The sequence below is a fragment of the Glycine max genome, chromosome 3, assembly GCF_000004515.6.
Source record: "Glycine max cultivar Williams 82 chromosome 3, Glycine_max_v4.0, whole genome shotgun sequence".
In the NCBI taxonomy this organism is placed as follows: Eukaryota; Viridiplantae; Streptophyta; class Magnoliopsida; order Fabales; family Fabaceae; genus Glycine; species Glycine max.
This window is the reverse complement of record NC_016090.4, coordinates 44,861,226-44,878,110: the sequence shown is the minus strand read 5'-3', so window position 1 is coordinate 44,878,110 and position 16,885 is coordinate 44,861,226. Positions and strand designations below refer to the sequence as shown.

The 16,885-nt window shown below is 34.9% G+C and overlaps 2 protein-coding genes across 2 annotated transcripts; both read left to right on the top strand.

Annotated features, from left to right (window-relative positions):
• Positions 1–279: 279 nt before the first annotated feature.
• LOC102669955 (uncharacterized) lies at positions 280–4,577 on the top strand. The gene is made up of 5 exons (XM_006577175.4): positions 280–1,100; positions 1,331–1,448; positions 1,884–2,236; positions 2,579–2,677; positions 2,952–4,577. Exons 1-5 carry the CDS (start codon positions 541–543, stop codon positions 4,345–4,347), a joined length of 2,526 nt encoding a protein of 841 aa, XP_006577238.1. The 5' UTR covers positions 280–540; the 3' UTR covers positions 4,348–4,577.
• Positions 4,578–6,564: 1,987 nt separating this feature from the next.
• On the top strand, positions 6,565–16,706 carry LOC100777407 (protein ALWAYS EARLY 2). The gene is made up of 16 exons (XM_041013955.1): positions 6,565–6,624; positions 6,976–7,088; positions 7,362–7,460; positions 7,628–7,690; positions 8,153–8,230; positions 8,905–9,073; positions 9,864–10,292; positions 10,526–10,634; positions 10,726–10,765; positions 11,002–11,687; positions 11,762–12,047; positions 13,367–13,576; positions 14,342–14,491; positions 14,814–15,026; positions 15,714–16,001; positions 16,321–16,706. The coding sequence occupies exons 2-16, from the start codon at positions 6,987–6,989 to the stop codon at positions 16,483–16,485; spliced, it is 3,087 nt and encodes a 1,028-aa protein (XP_040869889.1). The 5' UTR covers positions 6,565–6,624; positions 6,976–6,986; the 3' UTR covers positions 16,486–16,706.
• Positions 16,707–16,885: the final 179 nt, after the last annotated feature.

Here is a 16,885-nt window from a genome sequence, read left to right as displayed (position 1 = left end):
AATCTCGGTTAAAAAGAAACAAATTCTTTAATATTTTTTTTAAAACCTAAATTTAAAGAATTTCTTCAACTTTATATAACAGAGTCTAAATCATAGGAACTTTTACAAAATTGATAATATATCATTACATATTTTTTTCATCTTTAGGTATTTTAAGCTGTATATTCTGAATTTAAATATAACTTAAACAGTAAAAATATCTTATTATAATTACTGTTCTAAAAATCAAATCATTAAAGGTAAGTTAAAAAAAAAAATAGGGGAAAATGTGATACAAGAAATAAAAATAGGGTCCTAATTACAACAAAGACAGTGAGACTGAGAGTTGAGGTTTGGCGGTGGCGCAATGCATGTACTATGTACTATGTAGGGTTTAAGCTTTTGTTCAAGAGTGTGTCTGCGTGTTGGCGCAATGCATGTTGATGTAGTAGGGTTTAAGTTCTCTGCTTCTGCTAGATTGTGTTGACGTGACGGAGGTTTAAACTACTCTAAAGTTTGCATTTGCAGAATCCTTCACTGTTGAGCTCTAAGCAAGTAAAAATGGGTTATGGTTACGGTCCTTTCTCTCTCCTATTAAACAGACGCCTCCATCTCTCTTCTTCCCTAAACCCTAAACCCTCTTTCCCACTCCTTCACCTTCTCACCAAGCCCTTCTCCACCGCCCCACCAGACCCTAACCCTAACCCCAAACCCTCTTCCCTCTCCGCCCGTCTCAGCTTCGTCTTCGACCAAATTGATGCCATCGAAAAACAGCGCTCTCAGAAGCATGAAACGCTTCAGCGCATTCGGGCCTGGCGTGAATCCAAAAACGCCCCCCCGGAGCCGGCACTGTCCGTCTCCGCAGACGACGAAAGCCCTCCGGAGCCGCCACCCAAGAAGGCGGTGGAGTTGGTGCATCCGTGGCCGGAGTGGATCCAATTGATGGAGATGCTCGTACACCAGAATTACTTCGATCACAAAAGGAGGGACGAGGATAAAATGGTCCACGACTTAGGATTCAATGCACCCGAGGTTGCTGAAGGATTCGATTTCACTAAGGATTTTAAGAGCGTTCACATGGCGTGTCTCAGTTTCGGGAGAGACCGTTTTGATATATTGAGGTTTGTGCAACTATGTTAATTGAATTCACCAAGTCAACTAATCGTAAGTTTAAAAGATCAAGTTAACCATTCAGAAATTATGTTAGTTATAAAACTCTTTAGACTGTCAGTGCATAGATTATTTTCGCGTGATGATATTGTAGCTGCTAGTGGCTTTGTTTTGTAGAGGAATATGTCTATGGGGGATGTTATTCGTTACAGTTTATGAAACCCAAGATGATTGATTTCAGGTCCTTGTCAAGGAAGGATATTCAAGTTTTGGTTGGTTATGGATGCCCCACTGTGGACAGAAAAGTGGTTTTCTCTGCAAAACTTTTAAGGAAGCATGTTCACCTTGACGAAGGAGATGTAAGTGTAGCACGTTTTGTTTGGTGCCAAATATAAACTGTTAATTTTTTTGTTGTTTTTAATGGTTGTGTGAATTGTGATTTGTGAATGCTGAAAGTTTCTTTGTCTGAGTTTTTATCTTATCATTCCATCTTCATGGGTACATGTGTTAAGTGAAGATGGGAGGCCATTCAACCTACACTGCAACAAAATGTGAATTAGTAATTTAGAATCTGTCTCTATTTTTGTGGTTGGTGGCAAGGAAACTCAGATCAGTTTTACTCTGCTAGCATCCTTTTTATCCCTCTCCTACTCATGCATATGCCACCCGTTAGATCCCCCTTTCCATCTCTGATCTCTCTCTTAGTTGATCCCAGTCTTTAATCCATAGCACGTGCTACTCAATATTTACATATATATTTTGTATATTTTTGATGAAAAATTCATTGATATCAGGTCTGTAGTTCCTGCAGCTTGAGAAGCAATTGTGAAAGGGGGTATTTGCTAACAAACAAAGAGGATGAGGCACGGACTCTTGATGTCATGAGGCTCCTGCTGACTTTTGGTTTTGATCCTGTTGATGGATCAGTGATCAATAAGTCACTTCTAAAGCAGAAGTCTGTGAAAACAGTGGTTCGTAAATTGCTTCATGAGGTTGTCAAGCTGAGTTCAGTTCCCATTGATCCAAATCTTCCTCCTCCGGTGATTAAAAAACCACCACCAAAAGTGAAACAACCTCCTCCTCCTCCAAAGAGACGTGTTGGGCGGGATGACGTTGAGATGAAAAGAGGGGACTGGCTGTGTCCTAAGTATGTCCTTGAATCTCTCTGATTTACTTGCTATAATAATCACAGTTTTACCACCTGGCTACTGTCAGTTTCAAGTGAATTTCCTTTTGAAAACCTTATCTTTTTAACCAATTTATTATGCTTGGTGCTCCTTTTGAACCAAGTGAATTTGATTTTTGGGCATACCCCTGATAGCTGTCATTATTTGATTTTTTTTCCTTCCTCCTTTTTGTTAATTATATATAGGATTAGGATTAGATTAGGAAATCAATTGTTTATGAATAAGCTGTTAGTTGATGACATCAGCATATAATATTTGATTTTTCCTGCTTTTGACTGAACATGCTGCTGAACACTTCTTAGGTGTGAATTCATGAATTTTGCAAAGAATACTGTTTGCTTACAGTGTGATGCCAAGCGTCCTAAGAGACAGTTGCTGCCAGGAGAATGGGAGTGCCCCAAGTAAGTTTAAAGCCCTTCATTTTTCCAATTACATTGCACTGTTCCTGCACTTCTCCCTCCTCTCTCTCTCTCTCACCACACACACACAGAGGGCAACTATAATAATAATCATCTCTGAAGTTTAGGACATCAGTGTGAAGCATGATGTTTTGATATAATTAATACTAAGAGCATGCAGAATTATGTTCACCAAAGTTTGCAAAGCTTATGTGACCGCTGAAGCTTCTATTGCTAAAATGTTTTTAGCTTGACTTGTTTATTTCTTATCTGGTAGGTGCAATTTCTTGAATTACAGAAGGAATATGGTATGCTTCCATTGTGAGTGTAAACGGCCACCTGATGAGTTTCTGGAGAATAAAATGCAAGATAGAATACAGAATTCCAAACCTAAGTTGGATAAGAAGGGCAGCCGACAAGAGGTTTCCAATGCCTGGAATTTTGACTTTGATGACAATGAATCAGATGGTGCAGATGTAGCTGCTTTTGAGTATGCAGATACTCATGCTATAGATGAGAATTCAGATAATCATGCTCAACGTGGAAATGATAGGGGGTGGGAAGATGATTTTGAGAAGAACAACAGAGTGCAAGGGTCCCCTGATGGAGAATATGCTAATCCTGGTCTTTATAGATCTAGAACAGGGTTTGATGATTTTGAGGATGAAGATGATATAGATAGTTATGAGCTAGAAACTGCTCAAAATAGTAGTAAAAGAGTGGAAGAATCTAAATATAATTTCTCAGAAGGTGAAAACTTTTCTGAATCGGAAGATATTGAAGGCACTGATGATAAGATGCATGCACGACACAAAACAGCTTCTGGAAGAAGTGTTCAGTCCCGATCAATTCGCAAGAATACGTCTTTCTCTGGGTCCAAGGATGATGAACTTGATTTTGGTACCGATGAACAACTGTCTGTGGTCTCCAATTTCAAATATGGGCACGTTTCTGCTTCTGACAGAAAAAGAAAAGGCAGAGGTCCTTCCAAGAAATTAAGCTTTGGTTCTGAATCTGAGGAAGACATGGGTGGTGGCTTATACTCTGATGAGGATGGTGACTTAAATGAAGAATATTCATTTAGGAAAAATAAAGGGAACAAAGGTGATCCTTGCAGACAAAATAAGGGGAATAGACACGATTCTGGAAGAAGGAACTTTACCAAAGACAGGAAGTCAGGATCTATTGGTGGTCGCCGAGCAAATATGCTCAGTGATGATTTTGATGGATCATCCCAGCAGTCTTATAGGAACAGTAGGGGGTCTCAGGGAAATGACCGTAATCGGAAGAGTTTTGAAGATTTTGATGGACCGTCTCGGCAATCATATGGTGATGGCAGAGGGTCCCGAGGAAACAACCGTAATGGATCATCCCGGCAGTCTTATGGGAATGGTAGGGGGTCTCGAGGAAATGACCGCTATAGGCAGAGATTTGAAGATTTTGATGGACCATCTCAACGATCATATAGTGATGGTAGAGGGTCCCGTGGAAGCAACCGCAATGGATCATCCCGGCAGTCTTATGGGAATGATAGAGGATCTCAAGGAAATGACCGTAGATGGCAGAGATCTGAAGACAGGGAGAATAGCACAGGACGGTTAAATAAATATAGAATGGATGAGAAAGATTCTGGTGGTGAATTTAAAAACAGTAGGCGTGTAATTGAAAGATAGCGCCAAGGCTCCATGAACAAATTTGTGTTGCTCTGTACGCTGTTGCACATAAATACTGCTGATTGCCAAACTCAAATGTGATACAATACAAGTCTAAAGGTCAGTCGGTATTCATAAGATCATTTGATACTAAAATTTCCTTGAAATGACTGGAAAGCTTAAACCTTGGAAAAATTTCCCCTTCCGATGTACCTGTAGCTAGTCATTTAAAAAATAACAGTTCTTGTGAATTGGTTACAAATGTTCAGTTGGACGATCAAGTTATGTCTTGACGTTATTTTTCGGCAAAGTTAACCTGCCATATGAGCGGTCGTGCCCCGCCATAATTTGATCATCCAATATAAGGTTCGTTAATAACTGCCATATCTGTCGCTCAAATATTTGTCCCGTCGATTGCAGTGTCTTCTTTCTTAGTGACTTCTCTGAAGCAATACTGTTGCAAAGCTATGCATTTTTAGTAATCACACATAATTCTGTGGGATTATGAATATGAAAATTGTTAAGGCAATATCTTAAGAGCTTAATAGGTTGCACTTTTGTTATTGCAGCTTAATATTCTCATTTTCTGTCTGCACTGGGATGATTTTAATTTTCATAACATTCTAGTTTTCAACAAAATTGCCCAGGTTACATCAAGCAAGAAAATGAAAAAAGAAACTTAAAAGAGGACAAATTTTAAATGGGTGGAGATAATAGTTTGTTTCGTGAAATAGGAAGTTAAAAGTGAAAATAATTACGTCATATCAAATCACTGTTATTATTTTTTTGGCAAATAAAAATGTATTAGACAGAAAAATATCTTTTTAAAAAAAGAGATGTATTTGCGCGTGTCTACCACATGAAATGGATCCTGTAGTTTAGTAGTTTGTGATCGGGGTTTTCTATTGAGGATCTTAATTCCAACCTCATTTATGTACTGGTGCATGTTTATTACAAATGAGCCCTCTGCAGCTAATAAAGAAAACTGTACGATAATGTAAAATATAGGCTTTTTTTTACCAATATAATAAAAAATTTAATTACCAAAATAATATAGAAAAAACTATTTATCAGAGTATGTTCATTTTTACGCGTAAGAATCTAGTGTGGATGGGGATATACATCAATCACTTTTTTCTCAAACTATTTTAATAAGTTTATGTTTTTTTTAATTTTGGAATTATAAGCGTTTTTATTCCTTTTTAATTCATGTAAGTTTGTTTTCTCAATCTTAGTCCTCATGATTTTATAAGGATTAAAATAAAAAAATTAAAACTTAAAGGAACTAAAAATGAACAAATGCAATATAAATTTGCAGAAACTAAAAATTAAACACAAAAAAAATTACATCAACAAAAAAACTTGTAGGTACTAAAATTGAAAATTTGAATCAAATATTCAAGTTTTGTAATAGGTGATGATGGAGATGTTAAGTGTATGGTTAATGATTTCAAACAACACTTTTAAATGGTATCGTAAAATTGGATTGACCAATTAATCCAATTTAAATCAAAGAGAGAAAATTGGATTGATTTGATTGGTGATCTATAAATATTAACAATTAGTATATTATGTTAGTGAAAGAATTTCAACTCATTACTTTCTTATCACTCTAACATTTGTGTTCTTTCCTCCATCACCAAATCACCTTATAACTTTTATTTGGATCATTGTTTTGATTTTTATTTTAAAATTATAACTTGAAATTATTTGGGATACTAAATTTGAACATATACATTAACGCAACATGAAGGAGGCTCAAGCAAAATCTCTTGTAGTCATATCCATGCAGCAGTTGGTTCAAAACAATTATTTTTCTCAAACATTACAAAAAATAAATATTTTAAAAGAAATATTACTGTAAGATATTAGTAAAAGAAAGTTAACAATAAAATATCATTTGAAGACGATTGATATTTGTGACTGTGCGAAGTCCGACATCTAAATTTTTAAATTAAAAAGGAAAAAACACAATAATGCAAGTATAATATTTCAAACTTATGAGGGTTTAATTTAAACTGCAATAACTAAAACTCGGAGAGAAAATTCTTCGAAATGATATTACATAAATTTAAATATAATCGTGTGTAACGACAAGTTGGATCTTCAATTAGGCTCGTAACCAGGACCGTGGATGTGACATACCAAGACACGTGTAAACAAGCAAAGGCATTAGCCAAACTGGGAAAACAAAATATAAACAATTTCGCGGCAAATTTTCTTTACTTCTCTCTCTAAAGTCTTAACTCTTCCACTTCTCTCTCCTCTTTCGCGCGAATCCAATAAGCGCTACCAATGGTAAGTCAATTTCACCGTTCGATTTGTGATTTGGAACCTGAATTTCAGTGTAAGAAACAATTTCGATTGATCGATCTTCCGTTAGTTTTCAGAATTTTGGCCTTTGGTGGGTTCTTGCTGATAATGTTGCTTTTTTTCCAAGAAACAATTTCTTCGCTTTTTTTGTTTGTTTGTTTGTTTTTGATAAAGCTAACATGCTTCTTCTTGATTTTTTATTGGAGAAAGATTTTACGTGTTTATGTTTCTATCATGCGTTATTGATCAGCTCTGGAGCTGAATTGTAAGTTGTAACTGAGCTTTTGTTATTGCATGGTTTAATTTATTTTATATTTTTCGTGCTGATGATGATAGATAAAGGATTCATGGCACCAACGAAGAAACCTAGAACTATGAAGAATAAGCGGTTTTCAAGTGAAGTCTCTACCAAGAAAGATGAAGTCGGCTCAAGTAAAAATAAGCAACGGGTAAGTGTTTTTGGTTTGGTAGTTGAAATCGGAAAGGAGCATATACTAGAATAGCTGTTAAATTAGATAAAATGATAGTTATTGGGATTTGTTTAATGTGCAGTATTGGAGTTATTAATAGGTGTTTTTCAAAGATTTCACTTGACAAGAATTTGTCTTATATTTGTAACTTTTGCTGATTCTCTGGTCCATTTCTCTGCTTGTTCCAAACATTATTTTTCTCTTAGTTAAAGTTTGACTTTTCTTCTACTATTTGCTGTGTCCTGTGTGCAGAAGAAAAATATGTCTGATGAATTAGGACCTAAATGGAAAGCCGGAGAACTAAACCAGTTTTATGAAGCGTACAGGAAGCACGGGAAAGACTGGACCAAGGTGTGCTTCAGTTTTGCAGTTACTATATCCTGGCATCTTTTTTTATTCGAAATTTGAGGCCAGTTGTACTTGTTTTGGCTTCCTATTTGTTATCATCACCAATTCACCTAAGTCATTAGAAGTTTTGTTATCATTCTACATTCTTATTGATTTATTTTGAATTCCAGGTGGCTGAAATTGTATCTAGTAGATCTGCTAAAATGGTGGAGGCCCTTTACAATATCAGTAAGGTACATTAATACTACCAGTAGCTTAGTCTGTAGCTATATGGTATGAAACTTATCATTATGTACTGTCTTTATTTCAGTCTTATTTTTGTTTGTATTCATTTTTTTAATCTTGGCTGATTTGTCTAAAATTTAGATTTTCTTTTATGGAAACTGATTAATTGAGTTTTGGATTATCCCTATGGGTTCTCAAACTTTTCTTGAGACTGTAGATGATTTCTGTCCTCATAGCAGTTAGCAGTAGAATATTGAAGAGCAACAAAAATGGTTGTCTGTTGACCCACTTGTAAAGACTAGTGATCATACACCCCCATAAAGCCACTCATTTGTCTATATGCTTGAATTAGTTTGAATATTTAAGTCCATATTACCTGCAGATTTCTTTCTCTATGTATCATGAACTAACTAATTTTGTGTAGCTCTTTTGTTTTAAGTGTCATTTAAACTACAAGTTGTAATTTACAGGCATACCTATCTCTGCCAAAGGAGTCAGCTTCTGCTGTTGGCCTAATTGCAATGATCACAGATCACTATAGTATGGTGGTATGGTCAAAGATAAAAATTTGCCGCTTTGTTATGATTGTGGTTGTCTAACAATTTCCTTTAAATGTTTGCTCTGTTGTTCTTTTCTGTTGAGATATGATTGAGATTTTTTTTTGTGTAAATTTTATTTCCTATATACTTTTCATGTAATTAGGATAGATTTGGATCCTATAATCAAGGGATTTCGTTGTACAGATTTGTTAACAGAGCAATTCACTACCAATTTTAGTCTCAAGCAATTCACTACCAATTTTAGTCCCACTTCAAGTTGGTATCTGAGCCTATAGTACATATTGTCTACCTCAATTATTGGGATGTGGTTTATATACCTGTTGAACTACTTCTCATACTGCCAATTTGTTTAAGATGAAATATAACATTTTCCATCGGGTAGGAGGAGTTATTTTTCTAGGGAAAAAATCTGAGTTCTAAAAGCAGCTTTTGGTGTGAAAAAATATTTTGCAGAAGCAAAAATTTTCAGCTAAGAAAGAAAGATGGAACTTTTATGCCTAAAACTAAATTAAAAAACTATTGTGTTTATTGGCAACGCCGTACCTTTATAGCATAATACTGCTACTTTTTCCTCGGCAACTGTCATGACGTTACAAGTGATGTAGTTCATGCTTATGATTGCATTTTCATCTTTATTAAAATTCTGGACTGGAAATTTGCAGGAAGAGAGTGATAGTGAAAGGGAGAGAAATGATGTACCAGGATCTCGACAACCTATGAAACGAAAGTGTGGAAAAATTCAGCTTAGTATATCCAATGATTCTGTCCAATCTCAGTCAATTGCTTCCAAGGATGGTTGCCTTTCTCTATTAAAGAAAAGACAATTTGATGGTGAATTACCATTCATAGTCCCCCTCCCCTCTTTATCATGAAGGGAATCTTCCTTAGCTTTCCTCTAACTGACCTTTTTTCATCATTTTTGGATTACTAAAGTAGAAGTTATATCTGTTTACAATCGATGTAACTAGAGACTGATAGTTAAGACGAAAGACAAGCAAATTTCTCTCCTATAACTGAAAGGATGACTAGTCCATAGCTCAATCTCTCTCTCCCATTCCCCCCTCCCCCAAAAAACTACATAAATATTCTTAGAAAAGATTTACATTATATGTATATTTGGACTTTATTCTACCAGTATAGCACTATTGATATCTAAATCATTCACTTGACAGAATGGTTGCAATTATGCAATATTTTATATCTTGTGCCTGTTGTATGTAAGGTGCTTGTTTGTTTTTCTTCAATTAGAATATGATCCAGCTGATGTCAAGTTCTATCAAGATAAATTTGTATGCAGAAATCTTTATCCATTGCTTTCTTGATGTAGTTTGGTATTTGAGAACAAACTTCATTTATCATTTGCCTTTGGTAGAATTTGCTTTCACTATGTGTGAAAAATACTTACAATTAAAAAATTTGAATTAAATAGTAGCACTAATAAAACTATACCTTTTTGTACTCACCTCCCTTCCAGTGCATGTTAATTAGCCATTTAGGTTCGAACATGAAGCTTGAATACTTCTTTTCAATTCTTTAAACTCAATACTTGGTTATATATTTCTATAATATGTATCATTCTACATTTGATTGCAATATTGATGATTGTTCAACAACTAATCAGGTATCCCACCTTGGCCAGTTGCGAAAAGGACGCCTCGTTTCCCAGTTAACGACTCTAAGCCTGATGATAGGGAAAATTATGTTTTGCCTAATAAGAGAAACCCAAAGTCAATGTTTGATGCTAATGATGACGAAGCTGCACATGTTGTGACTATGGCATCAACTGAGGCTGCACAAAGAGGTGTCTCTCCCCGTGAATCTCAAAATCCATACAAAAAATCAAAGCAGGAGTTCTCTCTGGTTCAGAGTGGGCAAATAATGGTATTTAACAGCCGTCCTGCATGTTATGCCATTAGCTGGATTCTGTTGGCTGTATTATTGCTTCAAAAGATGAATTTCGATTTTGGTTTTGTGAATAAACATCAACATTCAAATACAAGCTTGTGGCAACTGGCAAGCTTTCTAGTTGACTTTCTTGTGTTCATACCATGTTTTATCAAATGTTTTCAATATTTGAATTAACTATTTTCTAATCCGTTAATTAGCACCAAGAGTCTGAGACAGTTCCTGCCAAGTTTTATGATGCTTCTATTGATGAAGAGTACTTGAAAGGTAGTATAGAAGGTGGGGGAGCTGAAGGGCAATGGTTGGAATTTTCAAAAATTTAATTTCCTTTTCCTCCACATTGTTCTTTAGAGACTATGTAATTATTTTATCTGACAGATAAAAGCTCTTCCATGGATGCTTTGCTCACTTTGGCTGACATGTGTCTATTGGTATCAACATCTACAATGGAATCTGGTAAGAAAGGAGTTTTTGGTATAGGAGACATGTACAAACTCACTTGTACACATACCAACAGAGAGAGTTTATTATGCATTTATATTAATTCACTTAGTTAAGATATATTTGTCTCATTTCAGCCCATCTAATAACCCAGTCTACACGATATTGAGAGCATTTGTGAGTTCAATACAAGAATGAAAGTATGAAACATCTTTTTTTTATCGGCTAATGTTAATTGTTAGTTGTTAGGTTTTGTTAGTGGGAGGGATTCAAACCTACAACCTCTCCCTTCCCTTCCCCCCCTATCCCTTTTAACCACCAAGACAACCTTATAACTCCTAAAAGTATGAAACATCTATTTTCCAACTTCTTCACATTGGCATAATTAATTGCATTTTAACCTCTTCGTATGATTTGGAATCAAATATTTGCGTATTTTCATGTTCAACTTAAATTCCATGAATTTCTTGATGAAAATCTACTTCTTGTTGTTAGTTGCTACTCCTGTTCATGTTTTTTGTTTTAGTCATCCTGGGGGAGTTTACATATTTTCTTCTGTTCAAATTCTTTTATTTCATTACTGTGTTCTCATCCTTTTCCTCTCCCATCTAGAATCATCTGTCCAGTTAAAGGAAGAAAAAATGGCTCACAAAAAAGATGAGAAGTCTGTTTTACCTGAAGGAAAATCAACAAGGCAAAACAGAGATAAAATTAAACTTCAGGGTTTGAAACAGAAGGTTGATCATGCAGTCCCTGGAGTTGGTTCATCAACTAAACATAGAAGTAGACGTAAGACGATTTTACAGAGACCATTCACACCTAAAGAGAAATCTTCTGAGAAAATATTGAAAAGTAAACAGAATAAGAATTTGACCCCGGTCCACGGTGGGGCATTAAACATTTTAGTTGGTACGTATCAGGAAAAGCTTTCTGGTTGTTTGTCATCTTATATGGTTCGTCGATGGTGTATGTTTGAATGGTTTTATAGCGCAATTGATTATCCATGGTTTTCCAAAAGGGAGTTCATGGAATACTTAAATCATGTTGATCTAGGGAGAATCCCAAGGCTAACTCGTGTTGAGTGGAGTGTCATTAGAAGGTATGGAATCCAGTTAAGTAAATATTGGAATTGGAAAGTTCATATTTGACGTTATATTTAATTGTTTCTTGCAGTTCCCTTGGCAAACCTCGCAGGTTTTCAGAACGCTTTCTTCACGGAGAAAGACAAAAACTTGAACAGTATCGTGAATCCGTTCGGAAATATTACGATGAACTGCGGACTGGTATCAGGGATGGACTTCCAACAGATTTGTCTAAGCCGTTATGTGTTGGACAACGAGTAATTGCTTTCCACTCGAAAAAAACAAGAGAGATTCATGATGGCAGTGTGCTTACAGTTGACCATGACAATTACAGAGTTCAGTTTGACCGTCCTGAATTGGGTGTTGATTCTGTCATGGTAATACGGTCTCTTATTAGCATATACAGATTTTTTAAAATGTTATTACATCCCTTCTTGAAGATGTATGTAGTTTCAAATAAGACCAATATTTTCATCCTCATCATCATTTGAGGAAATGAGTTAAAAAGTTAGCTCAAAATTAAAAAATTAATTAGTAACTAAAAAGTTAACTCAAAATTAATTAATAACTAAAAAGTTAACTTATTAAATTATAAGTATTTGACAAAAATAATTATTAAAATAGTGAAAAGTGTAAAATAACATAAAAATTAATAAAATCATGGTTTAAAGATAATAAGAAAAATTAATAAATAATAGATTGAGGGTAAAAGTAAAAAAAAATGTAAAAAGCTAAAAATTAAAACTAACACTAAAAAATTTTATTTCAAGTAACGTTTTAAAAAAATGATAGATATTACTAAAAAAAATTATTTATCAAATATTCAAACAAGTTTTTTAATTAATAAAAAAAGTTAAAATTAATTTAAATGTCTTGTAGAATATAACAAATATTTAATGAAATCTTTCTATGGCACATTCCTAAAAAAAGTTGAAGATTATTGCTGATTTTTAATTTATTGCTTAGTATAATTATATAATATTGAAATGTATATTTAATTATCATTTGTTTGACTATGGCTCAACAACAGTACCGTGAACTAGTGCCCATTCGTTCAGTAATTGGTCCAGTTTTCAAAACATTATCAAATTCTGCTCCCAGCTTGTGGAGTGTGAAGATATTGCCAATTCAAGTCGTTGGATTCAGGATTTGTACGAATTTCTGATTTAGGTCTTGGATAAGTCTCTCATAGGCGCTTATAGGAGGAAAAAATAATAAAAAATGAAATAAATTTCTCCTGTAATTTAAAATTAGTATATGCATGTTAAATCGATTTTTTGGATAAATGCTTATAATTTGAACTTATGAAAAAAAATTATTTTATTTTTCTTTCTTTTTTTTTCCTAAAATGCTTATAGAGAAGTTTATTCAAAGAGCACCTTAGGAATTATTGCAATAGATATAGTGTTTAGGATTGTGATTCTTCTGCGTGTAGTATAGTAAGATACTATCCTGATTTTTGGGCACCAGATTTAGCACCCAAAGCCTATATATACTGTAGCTTCCTATAATCATCAAAAATATATTGAAGCTTCCTATTGCAATTGATATTAGCAAATTCCATAACTGATCCTTCAAAACTCAATACTCTTTTTCTCCCTATTGAATTGAAAAAATTTGGCATAAGATTTGTGAAATTGAGAAACTGGTTTTTATATTTACTATGTGCTTTTAATTAGTAGAAATTTGGGTGTAGGACATTGATTGCATGCCTTTGAATCCATTGGATACTATGCCAGAAACTCTGAGGCAGCAGATTAGTGCTAGTAATGTTCCTCGCATAAGTAAAAAACCACACAAGAAAGGAAATTCACGCTTTGGGGGGAACATGACATATAATTCAAGTGGACCTGTGGAGAAGGCACCCACCTCTTCAAGTACTTTAGCATTAGCTAAGCCCAAAAAGGTTTGATTGCTTATCAACAACTATCGATGGACAATTATTTAGTCTCTGAATACCGTGTCCATGATGTAATGGCTGTTCCTTTTTGCTCCTCTATCCATCACCCTTCCCCCCAAATAAATATTATTTGGTGCTTATACTTTGGTTTTATATGTTCCATTTTTACCTAATCTCCTGTTATTTTCTCTCACATAGCTTGACAGGATAGGATTACAATAGATTATTATTGTAATGGCAAACCAATTGTTATTCTTTACTTCTTAGAATGATTGATAAATGGACAAACCTCCACATAATCAAATTGTTTCAACTGCTATAATAAGCAACAAAAGCCTTATCCCACTATGTATGATGAGATCAATTATATGAATCACACAACAACATTAAACTCAGTGAAAGACCAAATCGCCAGTGATATTATTTACTATGAGATCCTTCCTAACAATTTCCTCCAATGTCCTTGGTTTCCCTCTCCCTTTTTTCATGAGTCTGCTATTATTGATCAACTCTGGGCACAAGAAGCAGTGTGTGCTCAATCATGTACGGTGATAAATGATCAAATGAAGGAAGCAGGCATACATGCCCTTTCCATGCTAGCACATGCTCTAGATAAAAAGCACAATTATTAGTTGATTTCATGCAGTTAATATGGAAACTATTGTACCCTCTCATTTTCATTGTTTATTTGGGTGCTTTGTTATTCGTCTGCATATATATTTAAAAGTAGCTTGGTTGTTGGTGATATTCTTGACTTTTTTTTTTCTCCAGGCACTGTCACCGGGGAAATTGTTATTGGAACTTAAAAATGCAAATAGTGAGATAGTGGGAAACCAAAATGATGCAGACTGCTTTAATGATCGGAGGCTTTCAAGAAGCATTACGCCACATGTTATACAGCTTAAGGAAGCCAGTGGACAGGCATGTGGCTTCCGTGGATTATTGTTTTGTTATTACAGCTTAAGTATAGTGTGTCACTAACATGTACTAACAATATAGAAAAGGGAAAACATTAGCTTCTGTAACTAACTACAGCTACTTAAGTCTTTCTGTTTTTGTGTTTTCTGATCATGAGTCTGGGGAAGCTATAAATAGCTGAGCCCTCTCTGACGTGAGTGTAAATTCATGAATTCAGTTTCGGTTTTTCAGTGACAAATACAGTTACATTTTCTCACAGAAATCTATCATTACAACAGTCTGTCGTAACATTGAAGCAACTTGCGGTTGATTATTTCATTTTCAGGTTTTTAATGCTCTGTGTTATTCGAGGAAACATAATACAGAGCACATCAGAAACTCTCCGCCACCACAGATGAATCCCAAAGCAAGTTTTGACAATCATGACAGCCTTCCCAATACAATGGATGGTTCTCTGGTGCAAGAGTTAGGGTCAGCTGTTGAAATTATTAAAGGATCCAAACTTAGAGCACATGCTATGGTGGATGCTGCATTTCAGGTATGGACGGCCCACAGATCCTTTGCCGCCTTTGCTTTTGGTATCGTTATGAATTGTTGGAAATAGAATCACATTAATGTTCTACTTCCCAAGTAGTCTAGATTCATTGTATAACAAGTAGAATAGGTTTGATGCATCTTAGGAAATAGTGAAAGCTTAATTACTTTCTTGCAAGTTATACTGTACATTTATTATCTTTGTAAACTTCACGTATATAAGCCAAAGCATTCAGTTGGGTGTCTATTCACACTCAAGCATATTCAAGAACACTACTGGATATATTGTACTTAGAATAAATTAAAGCATTCAGCTAGGTGTTTATTAGCATGAGCACATTCAGAAAAGCTTTTGTCTCTTAATTTCTACATGAGTTATATGTAAAATGTTTTTTAACACATTTTATTCTGTGATTTCTGTCCATGCTTTGGCAATACAGGAACACTTATGTTTCTATATATTTGCAAATCATTTATTGTTGATGATCCAGTTCTGAAAAATGATGTATCGTTAGTCTAAGCTGCAATCATAATATGATATGCCACTAAACATAAAGTCAGACGTACTGATTTTATTGCAACGGCTCAATAATCTAGAAGAACCATAGAAGACGACTATACATTGGAATATTGTTAAGTATTGCCTCAAATCTATAAGCTTCTAAAAACTCTACTTGATGTTATAATTCAGGCATTGTCTTCGACGAAGGAAGGTGAAGATGCTTTGACGAGGATTGAACAGGCATTGGATTGTGCGGATAATCAGCAGCTGGCAACCAACTCAAGGTTACCTGTGATTAGGTCCCAAGGGCAAATTAGTGGAAGTTTTGATTACCATAATCGGTCAATTTCTCATCCATCGAAGCCTCTACTCAATAATGCATCTGGTAGAAAACTGCATAATGATTCTGACAAAGTTAATACTCAAATTCTCCTGGACCTCATCACTTCCTGTGTCGCCACAGGGATCACGATACAGGTAATTTAAATGAGACATGAAACGCCCAAAAGCTTGTTTCTTGTCATACTCAAGGCCAGAGCCTAAGGTTTTTTTTATTATTATTATTGAGAAAGATTAGTTATTAGTATTGTTAATTTTTTCTAACGATGAGATTTGAACCCGATCCCTTCTATCTAGGCAGAGCCTAGGTAACTTGGCCACAAAAATGCTTCCGTGAGGTTTTGAGCGCACATCTTATTGGATTTTACCATCTTGCCTTTGAACTTCTATACATTTATTACACCATGTTTTTGAGAATATTCTAACCACATTTTAATTAATGTTCTTTAACTTGCAGACTTGTGCCAACCAACAATGTCCTCCAGCTGATGTGACTCCAATATTTGATACTGCTGTTACCATCCTGCATCCACGCAGTCTACGAAATTTTCATGTTTACAGAGATATTCAAATGCACATGCAAAGAATTAAGAGCCAGATTTTAGCCCATATCAATAATTGATTCCTTTTCTCGCCTTCTTGTTGTTGTATATAGGATATGCTGAAATAGAAGTTTCTGGCCATCTATATCATGGTCAACAGGGTCAAGCGCTGGAATTAGTATAGTTGACCAATCCAGTTTTGTAATATTTCCTTGTCTCTTAAAATAGCTTCGGAATACGGATATTCTGTTAGCCGGGGGCACTCAACATCCGGGTTAAATAGGAATTTTGCTTATTCGCCTGTGGCTGCGGAATATTTTTGTTAAGAAAAAAACTGAAACATAATAATCATTATCACGTACGCTTTTAAATCTTAACGGAACATTTTTTTCTTTTTACCTTTTTAAGATAGCTTTTGCAATTAACGAACTTCCAGGTAAATATACTTTAATATTTTTATTTCTTTGAATTTATTATTTC